Source organism: Aphis gossypii, unplaced genomic scaffold (genome assembly GCF_020184175.1).
Source record: "Aphis gossypii isolate Hap1 unplaced genomic scaffold, ASM2018417v2 Contig00503, whole genome shotgun sequence".
NCBI classification, from domain to species: Eukaryota; Metazoa; Arthropoda; class Insecta; order Hemiptera; family Aphididae; genus Aphis; species Aphis gossypii.
The window spans coordinates 44,561-63,174 of NW_026083135.1; the positions used below are offsets into that span (position 1 = coordinate 44,561).

Consider the following 18,614-nt stretch of genomic DNA (forward strand, 5'->3'; position numbering starts at 1 on the left):
TAATATACCACATTCATTGTTCGTGGTTTTTTAGGTAAGTCATCTCGTGAAAAGACTCCTCGGAAATGATTGATATTAAACTTTGCAATGTATTTTATAATGTCTCTAGATGTGAGTGGTCTGTCAGGTAACGTTTTTATCAGTTTTTTTTCCTTGATCCATTATTGATTAAATTCAATCCGCTACCTTTCTTTTTTTTCGAATTTTGAATTGCATTATAAACACTAGCACTCCCAGACATTAAACTACCGAGAGCTGATAACCCTGCGAAAATAGGAATTAGAGGAATCGCACCTCCTGTCTGACCTGGTGTTAAAATCAATCTTTTACCATTAGGATTTTTCTTAACCTTTCCTTTTTTTGGAGCTAGTGTTCTCTTTTTTATTTTTTTATTACTTTTATGTTTACCTTTATACTCATACCTATTTTCTGTTTAACCTTCATCATACTTTATTTCAGTATTTAAAAGAAGTTTATAAAACCTTCACCAGTCTTATCTGATTTCTACTTACAGGTTGAGCACACTATCTTTCACTGGTTATAAATTTAAAAGATCCAGAGTATTTATAAGAAAAAAAATGGATTTGATTGAACAGAAAGATAAATTAGATATTTCGAACGTTGATACTCAAATAACAAAAAAAACGTCAAGACATGGACCGTTATTACCTGATACTATACGTGCTATTATAGTCGGTCCTAGTGGTTCAGGTAAAACAAATATAATGTATAATCTAATCACTCATGAAAACGGAATAAGATTTGAAAATATTTATTTATACTCAAAAACTTGTAATCAAGAAAAATATGTTTTATTAAAAAAAATAATAGATGATATAAAAGGTGCTAACATTTTTATATTTTCAGACGCTGATAAAGTTATAAAACCGAATTTAACTAAAAAGAATTCTGTAATAATTTTCGATGATGTTTTATGTGGTCCGCAGTCGATAATAAGAGAATATTTCGGAATGTGTAGACATTCAGGTGCTAGCTCTGTATTCTATTTAGCACAAACATATTCTAAATTCCGAAGCAATTGGTAAGAGATAATTCAAATTTATTAATAATTCTAAAACAGGATGATACAAATTTAAAACATATATTCAATGATCATTCATCAGCAGATATGGATTTCTCAGAATTTCGGAAAATTTCTCATTTCTGCTGGAATCATAGTGATTACGGATTTATGGTTATTGATAAAACACGTGAAATGAATGAAGGTAGATATAGATGTGGTTTTCATACTTTTATTAAAAAAAAAATAAGTATATAAATATAGTTGTAATACAGACAAAATCTAGGGGAAAGTGGGGGAATACCGCGCTTTGGGTAATTGCGAGCAGTGTAATATCTAATAAACCGGTATACTTTAAAATTTAGTGATTAGCTAAAAATAATCAACTGTTTAGTTTTATCAACCAAAAAAATATTTCATAAGAATATTATTAATATGTGCTGAGTTATCAATCCGGTCATTAATCTCCAAAAAAAACTAAATAAAAGTACTGGATTTCGTAACGTGGTAAGTTATATGTGTTTTATTATTATATAACTTATTAAAATATAGTTTTGTAGAGAATTTTCTCAGCTTTATTAAGTATATCGCCAACTAGATAATATTATTTTACACATTTCATTGTATATTGATTATGTAACAAAAATCGATTGGGGTAATGCTGCGCGTCCGAGTAGGGGGAATGGAGCGCATGCTTTTAATGCGCGGTATTACCCCATTCGTAGTTTTACTTATTTGGCTAAATTGTTAATTATATATTGTTTATTATTATCTGTTATTTATGTTAAAAAAATACTTGTTATTTACATTTCAAGTTTTAAAATGCCAAGACTATATACTAGGAAGACTGAAAAAGGAAAATGGACTGCAGAACAACTACAAGCGGCTATACTTGCCTTTAACTCAGGTCGAAAAATTCGTGATGTTGGTCGAACTTTTGGCATTGCAGAATCAACACTTCGGAGTAGACTAAAAAATCAAAATTTTATTAAACCTAAACTTGGTAGAAAACCAACATTTTCGTTTGAGGTTGAAAAAGAATTAACGAATCATGTACTAAAACTGTCTAAATACTTTTATGTTTTAACACCGACTGAATTAAGACGACTTGCTTATGAATATGCTGTTGCAAATGACATTGAACATAGATTTTGTAGCTCAACAAAATCAGCTGGATATGACTGGCTAGGACTATTTTTAAAAAGAAATCCCGAAATAAGTTTATGCACTCCAGAAGGTACCAGTTTAAACAGAGTTTCATCATTCAATGAAACTAATGTACGATTATTTTATAAAAATCTAGAGGAAACGATGGACAAGTTCAAACTGAATGATAAATGTACTCGAATTTTTAATGTTGACGAAACAGGAATTACAACTCTTCAAAAACCATCAAGGATTTTGGGTCCAAAAGGCCAAAAGCAAGTTGGGTCAATAATAAGCTGGGAACGTGGCAAAAATGTTACAGTTGTTTGTTGTATGAATGCTGCAGATTCATTTATTCCACCTATGTTTATATACCCAAGGGCTAGAGTTAGTCAATTGTTAGGTAGAGGTGGTCAAACTGGCTCTTTATACGAATGTTCAAAGAATTGATGGATTACAACTGAACTATTTTTTAAATGGATGGAACACTTTGCTTAAGTTGTCAAACCAACAACGCTGGATCCAGTTATGTTAATATTTGATAATCATACCAGTCATATTTCTATTGAAATTTATAACTTTTGCAGATCAAATGGCATTTGTATTGTGACTTTACCGCCACATACATAACATAAATTGCAACCACTTGATTTAACTTTTTTTGGACCTCTGAAAACTACCTTTAATCGTGAATGTGACTTATTTTTAAAAGCCCACCCACATGAAAAAATAACAATGTATGATTTGGCTTCAATTTTTAATAAATGTTATACTAAAGTTGCAACAATGGACAAAGGGATATCGGGATTTAATAGCGCCGGTATTTTCCCATTGAACACTGATAAATTCACAGCCGATGACTTTGCACCTGCGCAAGAGTTACGTGAGGTAGAAAAAGAGTTTACTTTTGAATATTTAGAAAACGAACTTGTTATTTCTGAAACTCAACGCTGCACTCAGCAAGGTAATGAGAACGACCAAAAAAACTTTTCTTTGGAACGTGAATTACAGTCAATTGAAGAAGACTTTAATTTTCCAAGTGTACAGGATAAATCAACAAGTATACATGATACACTAGGAATAGTTCAAATAAATGATCTCCCATCAACATCAACTGGTATTTATCATACATGTATTGAACAATTATGTCCAATACCAAAAGTAAATACCACATCAACTAAATGTACATCACGCAAACGTAAATCCATCGTGTTGACAGACACGTCTATGAAATTAGAATTGGAGCAAGCAAAAGAAAAACAGGAAATGGCAAAAAAAAAAAATAAAACAAGAAAAGTTAGTAAGAAAAAAAGAAAATTCCAAACAAAATAAAGTAAAGGTAATTAAAGAAAAAGCACAACTTAACTCAAAAAAGAATAAAAAACAATCAACGGCTGTAAAATCAAATAAAATTAAACGTGATGGTAAACGTCAGCTTAACTTCAACACCATTCTAAGTGATGAAGAAACAGATGAAAATTATTCCCAACAAAAATGTGTAGTTTGTGGAGAATTTGGTCTCAATGAAGTATGGTATCGCTGTAGAAAATGTGGACTTTGGGCACATGCGTTGTGCACATCAGCAAATAGCCCTGCTTCGTATATTTGTGATTTTTTTCAATAAGTTCCTATCTAAAACTAAAAGACTATGTTTTTAATTAAGTTCTACATTTTTTAATTTAAAAGTTATGTTTTATTTTATATTGTTAAAGGTTTCAAAGATTAATTATATTTATGTTTTTTAATAACTATAAATTATTCTAATTTACCTATTTTTTTTTTAAATTTTATTATACTCTTAAGATTTTAAAAAAGGAATACATTTTGTGTTAATTTGTTATAAGGTTATACATTATTAAACGGTTTTATGTTTTTTTTTATATATTCTTAAATTTAAAAGTTGTATTTTATTTTATATCGTTAAAGTATTTAATACTTGATTTGGGTTTTATTTTAATATACCAATATACCTAATAATTAAGACTACATTGTTAACTTCAGTATTTTAAAATAAATACTTTTGAAAGATTTTATAACAACTAGTTAATTAATTTACTCATTTTTTCATTGTTTTCAATTTCTTATTTTAATATAGTTACCATATTGTTTCATGTTAAAATCATTGCGCGGAATTTCCCCAAGCGTGCGCGACATTACCCCACTAGTCGGGTAATACCGCGCATTTAACGTTTTGGGAAAAACCATTCATAAAATAAAAAATAACAATAGTAAACCAAATAAATTATATTTATTGAATAGCTACTATGTTTATATATTAAGATAAAATAATTTCATTTTAATATCTGCTTATTTATATCCATACTAATTATATTAGCTTAAGTGCGCGGTATTCCCCCACTTTCCCCTACATAGTATTATCTTTAGTTGAAGGAAACAGATATATTAAGTTCATTATTTTCAATGAATAAAGATAAAGTTTTGTTAAAAAATTTGATATTATCAAAAAAAAATATCAAACGTAAAATAATGAACATGAAGCGTGGTGTTATAGATTCTGATAACTATTTTCGCGAAACATTTATACCTTTACTCAAACCATTGACTTCAATTCCAGAAAAAAACACTTCATTTATTTCTGACACTACTAAAAAAAAAAATACCTTGATCACTAGTGATGGAGATAGCGAAAACGAATCAAATTCATCGTTCGATAATTTTTTAATTTCTAATCCTAAATTACAGCGGTATGATAAATCGTATGGCATGCATTATGATTCGGTTAATGATCAACTTAAAATATCAGATATTCCTGTCACTTTTGATCATGGTAACTTACGCTTGCTTGATAATTACTACCCTTGGACTAAAGGACTTTGGTCTTTATTATGTGAGAAAGTACCAAAAAATATGACGATAGAAGATATGGAATCATATTATAATATTCTAAAAACAAGTAAAGTTTATTTAAAGGCAGACGGGAAACCTAAAACCTCAAGATATTTCAAATGGAATAACGTTGTAAAACCTGTATATGATCGAATGAAAATTGATGAAAAACAATTAAATGAGGAAGTATTGAAAATAAATAACACAAAAGTTAAAACTCCTTCTCAATTAAAATTAAAAGAATTTGATAACTTTTTATCTAGCTCAGGCGCAAAACGAAGAAACATTATTAATGATACAGCCATATCAAATGAACCATTTGATTTTTCTTCTTCAGTGATTATTCTAAATTTGAAGAACCTCCAACTGATCACTATTTAACTTTAGTTTATCACCGTCAGTTAAGAAAGGATCTGGTTTATATAAAGATGTAATACCTCATACACAATTAGTGTATTATGATGATCCAAATGAATTAGTTGTTAGATTAAATCTTTTAACATCGTCCCAAAATGCTGGTAATACTGGTGTAATAATGAAATCATATCTATTATAGAAGAATTACGTGAGAGGAATATTATAGTTTAATGTCTACATTAGAGGGTTTAGCTAATGAACTACATCGACCTGCAAGAAAAGTATTTCCAAGACGTAGTATAATAACACGATTTAAAGATGACCTTTGGCAAGCTGATTTAATGATATGCAATCTCATTCTAAACAAAATCTTGGTTTTAAGTATATTTTAGTTGTATAGATACATACACGAAATATGTATGGGTAGAATCATTAAAAAAAAAAAACAGGAAAAGAATGTACAAAAGGTATGTTTAATATATTAAAACAACTAATCCAAAATTATTACAACAGATAATGGTACAGAATTTTATAATAATCAATTTCAACAGTTAATGAAAAAAATAAAATTAGACATTATAGTACGTATAGCGTTATCAAGTGTTCAATTGGAGACCGTGTTATACAAACTCTAAAATAATATATACAAACATTTTACTGCAACAGGTACATGGAATTGGTATAACAAAATATCAAAAATTATTTATAATTATAATCATACGAAACATAGATCAATTAAATGTACACCATATGAAGCTAGAATAAATACAAGTAAAATCAAATCAAATATACAAACAAATAAAACATTATATAAACCAAAATTAAAATTAATGATAAAGTAAGAATATCAAAATATAAGCATATATTTAGTAAAGGATATACACCGAATTGGACAACAGAAATTTTCACAGTTTCAAAAGTTTTACATACAGAACCAATAACGTATCAGCTAAAGGATGGATCAAACAATATAATTCTAGGTGGTTTTTATGAGCAAGAAATTAAATTGACTGATTTTCCGAAACATTTCTAATTGAACGTATTATAAAAAAAGTTAAAGATAAAATGCTTGTTAAATGGATGGGTTTTGATTCCAGTCATAATTCATGGATATTATCGAAAGATATTATTAAATATTTTTTTTTTATATATATTTTACCTTTTTATAAAAAATAAAAAAAAACAGTATTAAATTAAATTATTTTAGTTATTCATATAATGTTTTCCTTTCACTTTGAACGACACTACGGATAATAATTTAATTTTGAAATAATTATTATCACTAGATAGCGGGAAAAAACACCTACTGATGATAATAATTAATTTAGAAATAATTATTATCACTAGATAGCGTGGAAAAAACACCTACTGATTATAATAATTTAATTAGAAATAATTATTATCACTAGATAGCGTGGAAAAAACACCTACTGATGATAATAATTTAAATTTTTTAGAAATACTTAATATCGATTTTCTTAAACATAGTGAATATTAGAATAATTATTTTTTTAATTTATAATGTTCGTATGCTAGTGAATTAATCCCATCGTTGGTTATAAAACGTTTATCATCGTTACCACTTAGTACAAGCTTATTCATGTTTTAGAATGAACAACATGTTTATTCGATTGAATAAAATTCATGTTTCTACAAGTTTGTTTATTATCAAGAGAGATATGGTTTATGTACGCATTTAATACTTCTATATATTTTTAAAATACATATGTTGATAATACATATTTTTTTACACCTTTAGCTTTTTAACCTCATCGTTGTTTTCAGTCTTGTAAGCATATAATTTCGGTCTTAATGAAACAAATTCTTTAAAATTTTTCCTCCTATTTCATCTTTAAAATAACCAGGTTGATTTTTATGATTTTCGCTAAAACAATAATGATCTTTTGGATAGTTTGATGTATCAAAATACGGAAATAAATCATATCTAATATCATCAAAAAAATTAAATGTTCGAATATTATATATCAAAGAATCTGTAAAGATCGTTAGTCGTTATCGTAAGATAAGTTATGAAAAAAAATTGGAACAAATGATGGGTTGGTTATTTCAAAATTACATTTAAAACAAATACATTGTCTATATTTACCAGTAATATGACAGTGATCTCTAACTTTATATAATTCATTTTCTTCAAAAGATAATAAACATATTTTACAAACCTTTGCTATTTGAAATTGTTTTTCCTCCTTTTCAGTCAACGTAATCATTGGTACATTAATTTGATAAATATCATTTATTTTTTTTGAAATATCAATTATATTTTCCATAAAATTTTTTGCCGCATCAATACCTCTATAAATTATTATGTTTGTGGAATTTTAAACTGTTGCATTAACTTTTCTGTGATAATATTATAGTCAACTTTTACATAAAATGCATAACTCATAATTTCATGTAAATGTGTGATATAAGTTTTACTAGTTTTAGTGAATTCATTTGTCTGTTTAGTTTTTAAAATACATTCAAAGTCAGCATAAATAACAAATGGTATTCTGGAAGTTTTTTTATAACTTTTAAAAAATTTGAATTATTTCTTTTCCTTCTTCAAACATTATCGGTCTTCCTAATTTATTCTTACTACACATTTTTTTATGTTCAGTTAATCCTGTTTCACCCCAAAGTTTACTTTTACATGGTTTATTTCCAAAAGTTGTAAAACACCTCTTACAAATAATTAATTTAGAACAATTTTTAGTTTTCTGACTTCTAATAAATCTTGAAAAATCTTTAATATAACAATAATGTGATGTTTTATGATTATTGACAAAAAATAGATCAAAATGATTTTTTTCTTCTTTATTATTTATAAATAGAGGGAAAATAGTACCTTTATTATTTTTAACTATAAACATTAACTGAAACATTATTTAAAAGTTCAAATTTTTTAATTTGATTTATTGGTGTTGGGAAATCAATACATTTAAAATCTAACCCACTCTTTTTTTCAAGAAAATCAAAATATTTTTGGTTAAATCGTGATTTATTAGAACGCTTATCATATTTGGTTAGTATAGAATATTTAAAACAGTATTTATCTTTATTTTTAACGTTTATAATAGCCTTTTTTTCTCGTATAAATTTAGGTAAATCTAAATATGCACCTCCTTTTAATGGATTTACTAAATTGATTCTCAACTGTAACCCATCTATTGAAACAAGTGTCCATCCTGAACCTTTAGCAATAAATTCAGATTCTTCAGCTAATATTTTATCAAACTTTATGTTAACAAACTAGCGAAATCGGATGAATTACATGCTAAAACATTCGAAGTTTTAAAAGCTACATCTTGTTTATCATGTGTTATAGGACGTGTGTAAGTAGCGTCAACGTGTAAATTAAATTTGATCGACGTTTTAATACACGATTGTCTTAACTTTAAAATTAACTCATGTAAAATATAGTTAAAAAATAATTTGTAATCTATATAATTTTCACAGTTCTTAATTATGAAAGTTTTTGAACCTTTTCTAAATCTTTCTATTTCAATAAGTCCACTTCCAATCGTGTTCATACGCTGTTTTTTTGTTATTATATTTCTGTTCATAATGAGACTGAAATAATAAAAAAAAAACACATTAAATTTATATATATATATATAAATGTATGTTTTTTTTTTGTTTACATTTTTAAAAAAAATAATAATAATAAAATTCTTAAATAAACAATGAGTACTTAGTTTTTTTTTAAAAAAAAAAATCATTTTAGATTCAAACAAAAAGATTCTGTTAATAAATTTAGATCATCCAATAATGTACAATAATCGCTATGCAGATGATAAGCTAACGTCTGTTTTCGAAATCTAACATAACCATACAAATCATAATATTTATTAACAAGTAATATTTCATTTCTCAATGTATTATATTCTCTTTTAAGATTTTTATTTTTTTTATATCTTGTAAAAGTGTTTTAGCTAAGTATTTTTCATATCTTAATATTTTAATTTTTCTTTTGATTAAAATTATAGTTTTTCTTTGTTCATGTTTACTTTGTACTTCCTTCTCATCATTATCATCGATTTCTTCATCCAATCGATGAATTTCAATTAAGATATGGTTAAGTAAATCCATTTTCTAAAAAAAAACATTTTTTTTTTTTATGTTTTGGAAAAGCTATTATGAACAAAGTAATACTTCTTTATAAGTAGGTGTATAAAAAAAAGAAAAAATGGAAAATAGATTAAAGAAATAATATAAATCAGGTTAAAAAAAAAAATAGATTTATTTAAACAAATTTATTTATTAAATCTTCTAGTTGATTATTCAAAATTGTGGAACGATAACGTATACGTCTATTACATTTTTCACCAATATAATAAGAAAAATTAAACTCATCAAGAACGTTTCTTTTTTCATTTCTTAACCTATCTATTTCAACTAGATCTATTATTTTTTTTTTATATAAATTATTAATTTTTTTATTTAAAGCTCTTATGTCAATTTTTTTTCTTTCTTCATCTTGATCAACACTTTTTTGGTTTTCTAAAACTTTCAAATGTAATTCTTCAATCAAAGATCGGAGGTAAACGATTTGAGGAGATTCCATTTTATAATTCTGAAATTATAGTTAAATATTTATTCGTTTATTTTTTTATTTTAAATATAAAAAAGGTAATGTAAAAATTATATCTCATTTACACCACATCTAAAAAAAATAATTTGTACCACTTTTCAAGTTTATAATTCACACCAAATAAAATTAAAAAAAGGGGCATTATCTAATCTGTACTTACTAAAATTATAATTTGTAACATTGTTCACATTATTAAAATTATAATTATAATAAAATGTATATATATATATAAGTAAATTTTTGTTTAGCAATAATTCATAAAATATATAAAATCAATCATAGTACTTTAATTATAAATAAATGTTAAACAAACTCTATATATATTAAATAAGTAAATTTTTGTTTAGCAATAATTCATAAAATATATAAAATCAATCATACTTTAATTTAAATAAGTAAAACAAACTCTATATATATATATATATATTAAATAAGTAAATCTTGTTAAGTATATTATACTATTTTTTAAAAAAAATAAAACATAATTTATAACTATTTATATCAACTAAACTCTGTAAGAAAAAGCTAGTAACTATTTTTTGTTTATATATATATATATATACCACAGAATATATCCGTGTACATACCGTACATTTACTATAACTAAGCTGATTATAACAAAAAATAATAATAACTAAAATTAAGTGTATAAGACGTAACAACACAAAATATTGTTTACGATGTATCTGTGTATATGTGGTTTGGAAAAAAAAAAAATGTGTGAAGATATAAAATTAAACATATTATTATTATTAATAAAAATGACATACTTTTAAATGTTGTACTACACACTAATCTTTTTGAACTATTCAAAATGTTTCGTACTATACTCAATTTTAGGGCTGGTACAAATTACATATTTCATTTCGTTTTTTTAACGTGTGTGTAAAAAAAAAAAAAACTAAAATTAATTTATTTATGTAACGCAAATACATGTTATATTTTTGATACAAATTACATATGTATTTAAATGAACCTATTTGTGGTGTAAATTATGTAAAATACCATTATTAAATGGAATCATTTTTTATAGTGGAAAATTATAATAGTAAATATTTAATTTAAAGCTAGTTAATAGTAGTAAAGTAATAGTACTTACATTTCTGTTAGCGTGGAGATGCTTGAAAAAAAAAATATACTGGCTTCTAGTTGTAGTGAACCGGTCTTGGTGAAGATGGTTCAGCACGATTTAACGACGAAGTCCACTTTGTCGTATGTGTAAGAAGTTTGAATTTAAGTTATTTATTAACTGAATATAATAAAAGCAAGCTCGATGTATTGTTAAGTATAGAACAATGTCATCGGTCTATGCGTGAGTGAAGCTTAACTTTGTCTAATTCTTAATACTACCACAACCCATTTTATATTAAACTATTTGGGAGTAGTCCCCCAAAAATATACGTACGTGTCATGGTAAACAGGAAATTCGACTATACGTTTCTATTTCATATTTTACTATAACCAATTATTTAAATACATATTTTTTTAATCTTTAAAATATATATATAAACGATTATTAAAACTATGTTCGTAATCCAATTATTTAATATATTAATATTCATTATTCTAAATCTAACCAACTAATATCAGCTCAGGGCAACAGGAATAAAGTAATGTAATATGTCGGATTTCTACATAGTGTTTCTACTAAACTAGCTGTATGTCTAATTCTTAATACTACCACAACCCATTTTATATTAAACTATTTGGGTGTAGCCCCCAAAAATATACGTACGTGTCATGATAAACAGGAAATTCGACTATACGTTTCTATTTCATATTTTACTATAACCAATTATTTAAATACATATTTTTAATCTTTAAAATCTATGTATATATATATAATATATATAATATATATAAACGATTATTTAAACTATGTTCGTAATCCAATTATTTAATATATAATATTCATTATTCTAAATCTAACCAACTAATATCAGCTTAGGGCAACAGGAATGAAGTAATGTAATACGCAGGATTTCTACATACGAACTAGCTGTATGTCTAATTCTTAATACTACCACAACCGCTTTTATATTAAACTATTGGGCGGCGTAGTCTCCAAAATATACGTACGTTTCTATTTCATGTTTACTATAACCAATTATTTAATTTTAATCTTACCTTGCTAAATTTACGTACCTTGCTAAATTGTATATAACCTTTCAAATCTGACATTGAAATGTAGAAGTCAATTACATTCTTTTAGATACAAATCGCACTTGTTATACATTCTATTTTTTCGAATTGAAAAGACGTACCTTTCAATTTTATTCTAGTTAGTGTTTTAGCTGAACTGATTATTTTAGACTTAAGAGGAGGAGAGAAGTGGTTACATATATAAGAGACTCATCGATACAGTATATTCAGTATACTTCAACAGATTTACAATCTAGACTTTTTTTTTAATAAAATTAATTTAATTTGAAAAAATGTCCTGCTACTCATTTAAAAGCGATGACGAGGAGTCGGTTGTATTTTCCGAAGTAAGTAAAAAAAAAACATTTATTTTTTTTTATTTTTTTTTTATTATAATATAATATATAATTATTTTAATTAAAAGACATTAAATATTTTATGAAAAATTTATTTTGTAACCATCATCAGCTTATCGTTAAGGTTAGCTGTAAAACCGGAGAAGAAACCAGTATCGAAAAAGACGAAAAAGGTGAGTTATATAAATTTATGACATATTACGAAAAGTAAAAAAATATAATTTAATTATTATTTTATAGAGCACTGCTATTTGTTATACAGACAAAATATTAGATTTAATAACAGATCCAACTATACCAACCGATGCAGAGAACACCTTGAATATAAAAAAGGATGATTGTTCATTAACGGTTAAGACACCTGTAGACAATACGGCTGTAGATTACTGGACTATAGCACATTATAAATGTGCTAAAATTGATAAAGTTGCTCTGCAAGATAGGTAATAATAATAATAATAATAATATATATATTTAACTAAAGTGAAATATTTATAATAAAATTTAATTTAACCTAACCTAACTTTTTTAGATGGAAGCATGCTGAATGCTCACTCAAATATCTTTAACAGGACAGCATCCGGATGATTTAACTACAGCCAAAGAAATGGTGACGCTCATTCAATCTGTTTTCGACAAAATGATGCGACATCCCGCCAAGAAGCTAATCAGACACAAACCAAAAAAAAATAAACTATAAAATATGTAATAGGATATGGTGTTGGATTAATTTTATTTAATAAAAAAAAAATTTTTTATATTTATATTTATTTTTATTATTTAGATAAAAAAAAAAATAATAATAATTCATTTATAGGTTAAAATAAAAATAAAAATAAAAATAAAACCAAAAAAAAATAAAAATATTGAAAGTTAGTATACAAGTGGTATTAATTTCACATTTTTTTTTTTTTTTTTACAAGAACGATAAATTAAAATAAATTAAGAAACTTTTTTTATATTACATCACTAAATCTTGTAATATCATGTTCGACAATGAATTAAAATGAAATTGTAATAACTCGTACATAAATGAACAATCTTCACTTTGTATATTGCTGTAGCTGAAATCATAATTTTGAATATATTGATTTGTAAATTCGTTTCGTTGACAAGATGATGGTAACCCATTTACGTCAGACTTAATTAACGTATAAGCTGTATCAAACGTTTTTTGGTATGATTCCAATTTTTTCTGTTTTTCAACAATATACAAGTCAATACAATGTTGTAATTGTTTCAAACGATGAAGATCAATATGAGATAATGTTATATAATTATCATTAGAATATAAAACTATAGTTGATTGGTTTACATTAACAGAGTAGAAAAAATTATCAGCTATCTTAACACATTTACAACGAGTATGCAAATTTTCGATAATTGTATTAAAATTGTTTTCGCACATTAACTTACACCACTGATCAAGATCTAACGTTACAACTTTTTTAGTTAATTTACATTCTAATAATATAATAATTGAAATTTGCTTATTAACTAGAAGTCCAACGGTTACACTTTTCTTACTAAAAGGACGAATATCGAACACAGATTTTGATACAACGATTGATGGATTCATATTGATAAAATAAAAAAAAACAGTAAACAGTATTTTTTTTCTAGAAATATGAATATGATCACTAGACAGCTTAGCTCAAACTAACAAGTTTTGTTTATCCATACATGTTATATACTAAACAAATGTAAGGTTAAAAAAGAAAAAAAAGAAAAAAAAAATGTGAACGTATAGTCTAGTTGGATAAACAGTAAAGAGTTATTATACTTACCTACCTAATTCGATAGAACCTGAAACATTTTTTAAAAATCATAAACATTAAATTTAAATTAGACGCGTTATCCCACTAGGCTATACGTTCACGAGGTATTAAATAAGTTATTAACACATTTAAGTTTATTAAATTCAGATTTTTTTTATTGAAATATAGAAAGTTAAATGAACTAAACAACAGTATCATATGACCTTGATCTACAATCACAATCACAAATATCGATAATCTTACCATATTTTTTACTACATTTTCAACAAACTGATTTCCTTTTGATAATAATACAAAAACACATTTCGGATTCCATCTTGAATGTTCAATCCATGGATTATCTTCTTTTTCCCAACGATGCAATATAATACCGCAGCAAAAACATTCAACAATATCTTTTTTCCCTGAATATATAAAACCGCTTTCAGCTAATGAGTATTTATCTTGAGATGAAGTCAACGGAAATAAATTGAATGTTTTCAATCTTGATATAAATGTAGTGAATTCTGGATATGTAGGATATGCATTGTTTCGTACTAACGAAACAAGTGAACAAAAACTGTTGTTAATTTGTTGAAAATTCATTTTTTATAAAAAAAAAAATAAAAAAAAACTTAAATGAATTAAACTTGATTAAAACTAACAGAACCTGATTGAACGATGGTTGAATATTAACTGAACTGTCTGAACTGAAATGAATTCAATAAAACGACTTTTATCTATAATTTATTAAAAAAAAAAATGAAATTATTGTGTAACCTGAATGTTTAACTTACAAGGGAAATAAATAGTGTTGAAGTGTGTATACACTGTTTAAACTTTATGTGTAACAGGGGAAAAAATAATTGGTTAAAGGCGGAAACTATACCTTAAATTTTAAAAATCTCCGCAGTCAAAAGTGCGCAGAACATACATTATAGTTTTTGAAAATCAGTGTTTTTTTACTGGTACAGCGGAGAAAAAAAAGTTTGAGGGGGAAAATCCACCTAAAAATTTGCAATCTCCGCAGTCAAAAGTGCGCAGAACATACAAATGTATACAACTCATATTGTTGATGGGCAATTTTGATTTTTATTCTTTCCGCCCAGTCCGAATCCCATAATCCTCCCCGAAAACCGTACCCGTACGAATTGCGCGAGCGTTTACTATTATACCCCGAGCATCTTTTTTATGCATATACCTATACCTACCGACGGACGCTGACTGTACGGCGCACAAAAAGCCGCCGCGTGACAAAACACTCATCTGTAGTGGCATTGCTGCTATACCGCGGCGCTGGTACCTACCTGTCTGGTGGTATATACCTACGTGCGGCGATCGTGTGTGTGTGCGCGACCAGCAACGTTTCCCCGTGCCCGGTGCGTTTCGGAACCCTCGGGGCTATCGGCGTCGACACGGGCCACGCCCCGTCGGGCCGGAGCAACGTCCAAGCTGGCTCTTTTTTTTTCTCTCCATACCGCGTACGGCTCGCACACCACCGCGACCATACACGGCAACGATAATAATATTATTTTTATTATATTGTACGACGTACCCATAATTTATAACGTGCATCACTTCGGTCGTATACGACGTATATTCCATTCCGTCGTGTAAACAACCGGCGCACGATTACTATTATTATAGACGTGTAGGTACAATATTATAGAGTTATAGGTAGGCACGTTATAAGGACGATTATAGTCGTGTGTATTACATTGTAGAGAGAGCAGTATGATTGACGATATGCCTATGCAGTACCTATACGCAACGAGACGGGTATGCGATAAGAGTGTTGCTACGCACTTATACTGTACACGGAAAGCGCGAAAATGGAAAATTATATTATAGTTAGACGTGAACCAAATAGGTAACCATCAATAACGATTAATAAAATTATTACCATCAAAAGCAAAAAAAATACAAACATTTTTTAAGTTTTGCCTTCTTAATATGCGTATTTGTCGTATTTCGGTATCGTTCTCTCTCTCGCGATTTTGAATATGATTTACAGCGTGCGACTAAATATAACGTCCGAAACTTTGCAACTTACATCGAGTTAATATAAAAGCTATAGGTCCATAAAATAGTTTACATATTAAGTAGGTTCAAATAAACATATTATACTAAGTTGTAAATCTTACCTTTGTTGTTTGTTGAAGTTTCATTATTTAATACAAGCAAGTATTTTTCTTCTTTGAAAATTGGCCATTTCGTCAGCAAATACAGTGCATAATCCAGATATTTTATAAGTAGCTAAAATGTTATTTTCGGTGTACATAATAATATGACGTAGGTTTAGAAAAATGAGAGACGAAAACTGCAGCCTATCCCCTAACATTATTTGTACGTTACAGTAAATATAATTATCTGAGGGATCAAGTATATCCTTATATAATATTGATAAAGGGAAAGGGGCTTTAGCCCTTCAAAATAGTCGAAGTATAATAAGCTCTTTGGCACCCCAAGGCTACTCGTTTGAATAAATACTTTTGATTCATATATCAGAGAATATGATACGAGATTGTTCTTTTATATTTGTTTTCAGACTTCTCTTCTTTTCGCAGAAGACATTTTAGGGGTTTTAACAAAAACATCAAAAAAAAAAAATTACTCGATTTTCTCATATTTGTTTTATACAAATAAATTATAAATGAAATTAGAATTTTATAACTGCATGTAAATGGTAAACATATGTAATACATTAGTTTGGATAACCTGCAAACTTAAATGACGTTTCTGATCACAATTTCTTTTGTATTGATTGTACCTACATAGGTTCAGCACATAAACGAATTTACGACTGTTATGGAAGTGTATTTTACGTGACATAACGAAACGGGATAACACCAGTGCTACGACTATATATTACTATGACATTATATTACTCCGAACAAAAATTGTTATTGTCAACCACAACACTGCTCCGATATCAATTACTTCGAATATAAACTATAACGATATTATATTATATTACTCCGACATTTTTGCATTTTACTGATAAAGATAACCGCATGTCTACATGATGATTGATAAGTAAAAACCATGATAAATTGATAAATAATATTAATAATATACCTTATTTATATTCAGCCTATTTTCGTGACAGTGAGCAGGGAAGTGGGCAGCATGAACGTGTAAACACGTTACTCACGCAAACCATGCTCCTCGCATTGCCGCTGCCCGACGCTCCCGTCAAGAGCGGTAAATTGAGCAGCAGGTTAATCAGCGTATTTAACCTGCTCATATTAACAATGTTAACACTCACTTCGACACTGCCACTGAAGTACTTTGGAAATTAAATACGACAGCGCGAGGAGCAGCGGCAATGGCTGATTGTAATTTATAAATGAGGTAATATAGATAATATCTATGGGATGGGTTATATAATTTATAAGTTATACATTTAATATAAGTGTACAGACATTATTATAACATTGAATAGATTTTATTAAAGTGTAATCCACGCTCCACGGTGTAAAGTAGATCTTCTCGGTGTTCAGAACTTCAGAGTTTGTAAATGAAAAACAGAAGCACTTTGCACACTACACGGTGTCACAGCTAGTATAATATTAAAATTTATATTTGATGTCTTTTTTTATAAAAATGTAGAAAACATGTGGTTTATTTATAATATTATCTTAATTTAGACCATGGATAAATTAGAAATTTGATATTTTAATATGTTAAATATTTGTTATGACTATTAGGCAATCTCAGTGTCATTTTTTTTCCTCAATATGACAAGGTAATAATTATAATATTTTCTTAGATACACTCTTTGTAATCATTTAAACCTCTTCCATCTTGTATTACTAAAAATAATTTGAAACAAACAATTGCCGCTGGATCCACAAAACTTTTAATTTATATCAGATATTCTTTGATCCCAATCACATCTCATAATTTGAAATTCATTAAGCTACTTGTTATTAATATAATTTGTTGACTCCAGTTTCTATAAAAAAGTTTTAGTAAATTTGTTTTGTGTAATTTAATTATTCTTTTCAGTGTTTTCACATTAATCTAAGACCACTTTGTCTGTGGTTGAAAAGTTATAAACAATTTTATATCCATTCATTCTATTCAGAGGATGATGGAATCCATAACACATACTAATTGTGATTCGAATAAAAGCTATCTACACCTAAATTAGAAAACGGGCATTTTATTTTTTGAAGATATTTTAGATATTACCTCAAAAACAGGATGTTCTATGTTTTTAATTCAATTATATCAATGATACATTATAGATGACATTTTCAAGAGATATTGGTTTTGAAATATTAACTTGTTTTTTTATTTTTGTATATAAATTACCATTTTTGCCATATTTGAAAAATAAAGAGCTTATAAATATAATAAATGATTTATATCTAAATTTAAATTGGTAT

The 18,614-nt window shown here is 27.1% G+C and overlaps 2 protein-coding genes and 1 long non-coding RNA gene across 4 annotated transcripts; 2 read left to right on the forward strand and 1 right to left on the reverse strand.

Annotated features, from left to right (window-relative positions):
- The first annotated feature begins 1,444 nt into the window (after positions 1-1,444).
- LOC126554433 (uncharacterized) lies at positions 1,445-3,977 on the forward strand. 2 transcript variants are annotated; one of them, XM_050209518.1, is made up of 3 exons: positions 1,445-1,528; positions 1,837-2,258; positions 2,325-3,977. In XM_050209518.1, exons 2-3 carry the CDS (start codon positions 1,844-1,846, stop codon positions 2,615-2,617), a joined length of 708 nt encoding a protein of 235 aa, XP_050065475.1. In that variant the 5' UTR covers positions 1,445-1,528; positions 1,837-1,843; the 3' UTR covers positions 2,618-3,977. The 2 variants fall into 2 exon arrangements, with proteins under 2 accessions (XP_050065475.1, XP_050065474.1); XM_050209517.1 differs by having other exon boundaries at positions 1,837-3,977.
- Positions 3,978-12,547: 8,570 nt separating this feature from the next.
- On the forward strand, positions 12,548-13,026 carry LOC126554439 (uncharacterized). The gene is made up of 3 exons (XR_007606673.1): positions 12,548-12,636; positions 12,704-12,906; positions 12,996-13,026. It is a non-coding gene; the product is annotated as an uncharacterized LOC126554439 (long non-coding RNA).
- A 1,228-nt stretch (positions 13,027-14,254) lies between these two features.
- On the reverse strand, positions 14,255-15,779 carry LOC126554435 (death-associated inhibitor of apoptosis 2-like). The gene is made up of 4 exons (XM_050209519.1): positions 15,776-15,779; positions 14,886-14,957; positions 14,485-14,777; positions 14,255-14,269 (listed from the first exon to the last, which is right to left on the reverse strand). The coding sequence occupies exons 1-4, from the start codon at positions 15,777-15,779 to the stop codon at positions 14,255-14,257; spliced, it is 384 nt and encodes a 127-aa protein (XP_050065476.1).
- Between the last annotated feature and the right edge of the window lie 2,835 nt (positions 15,780-18,614).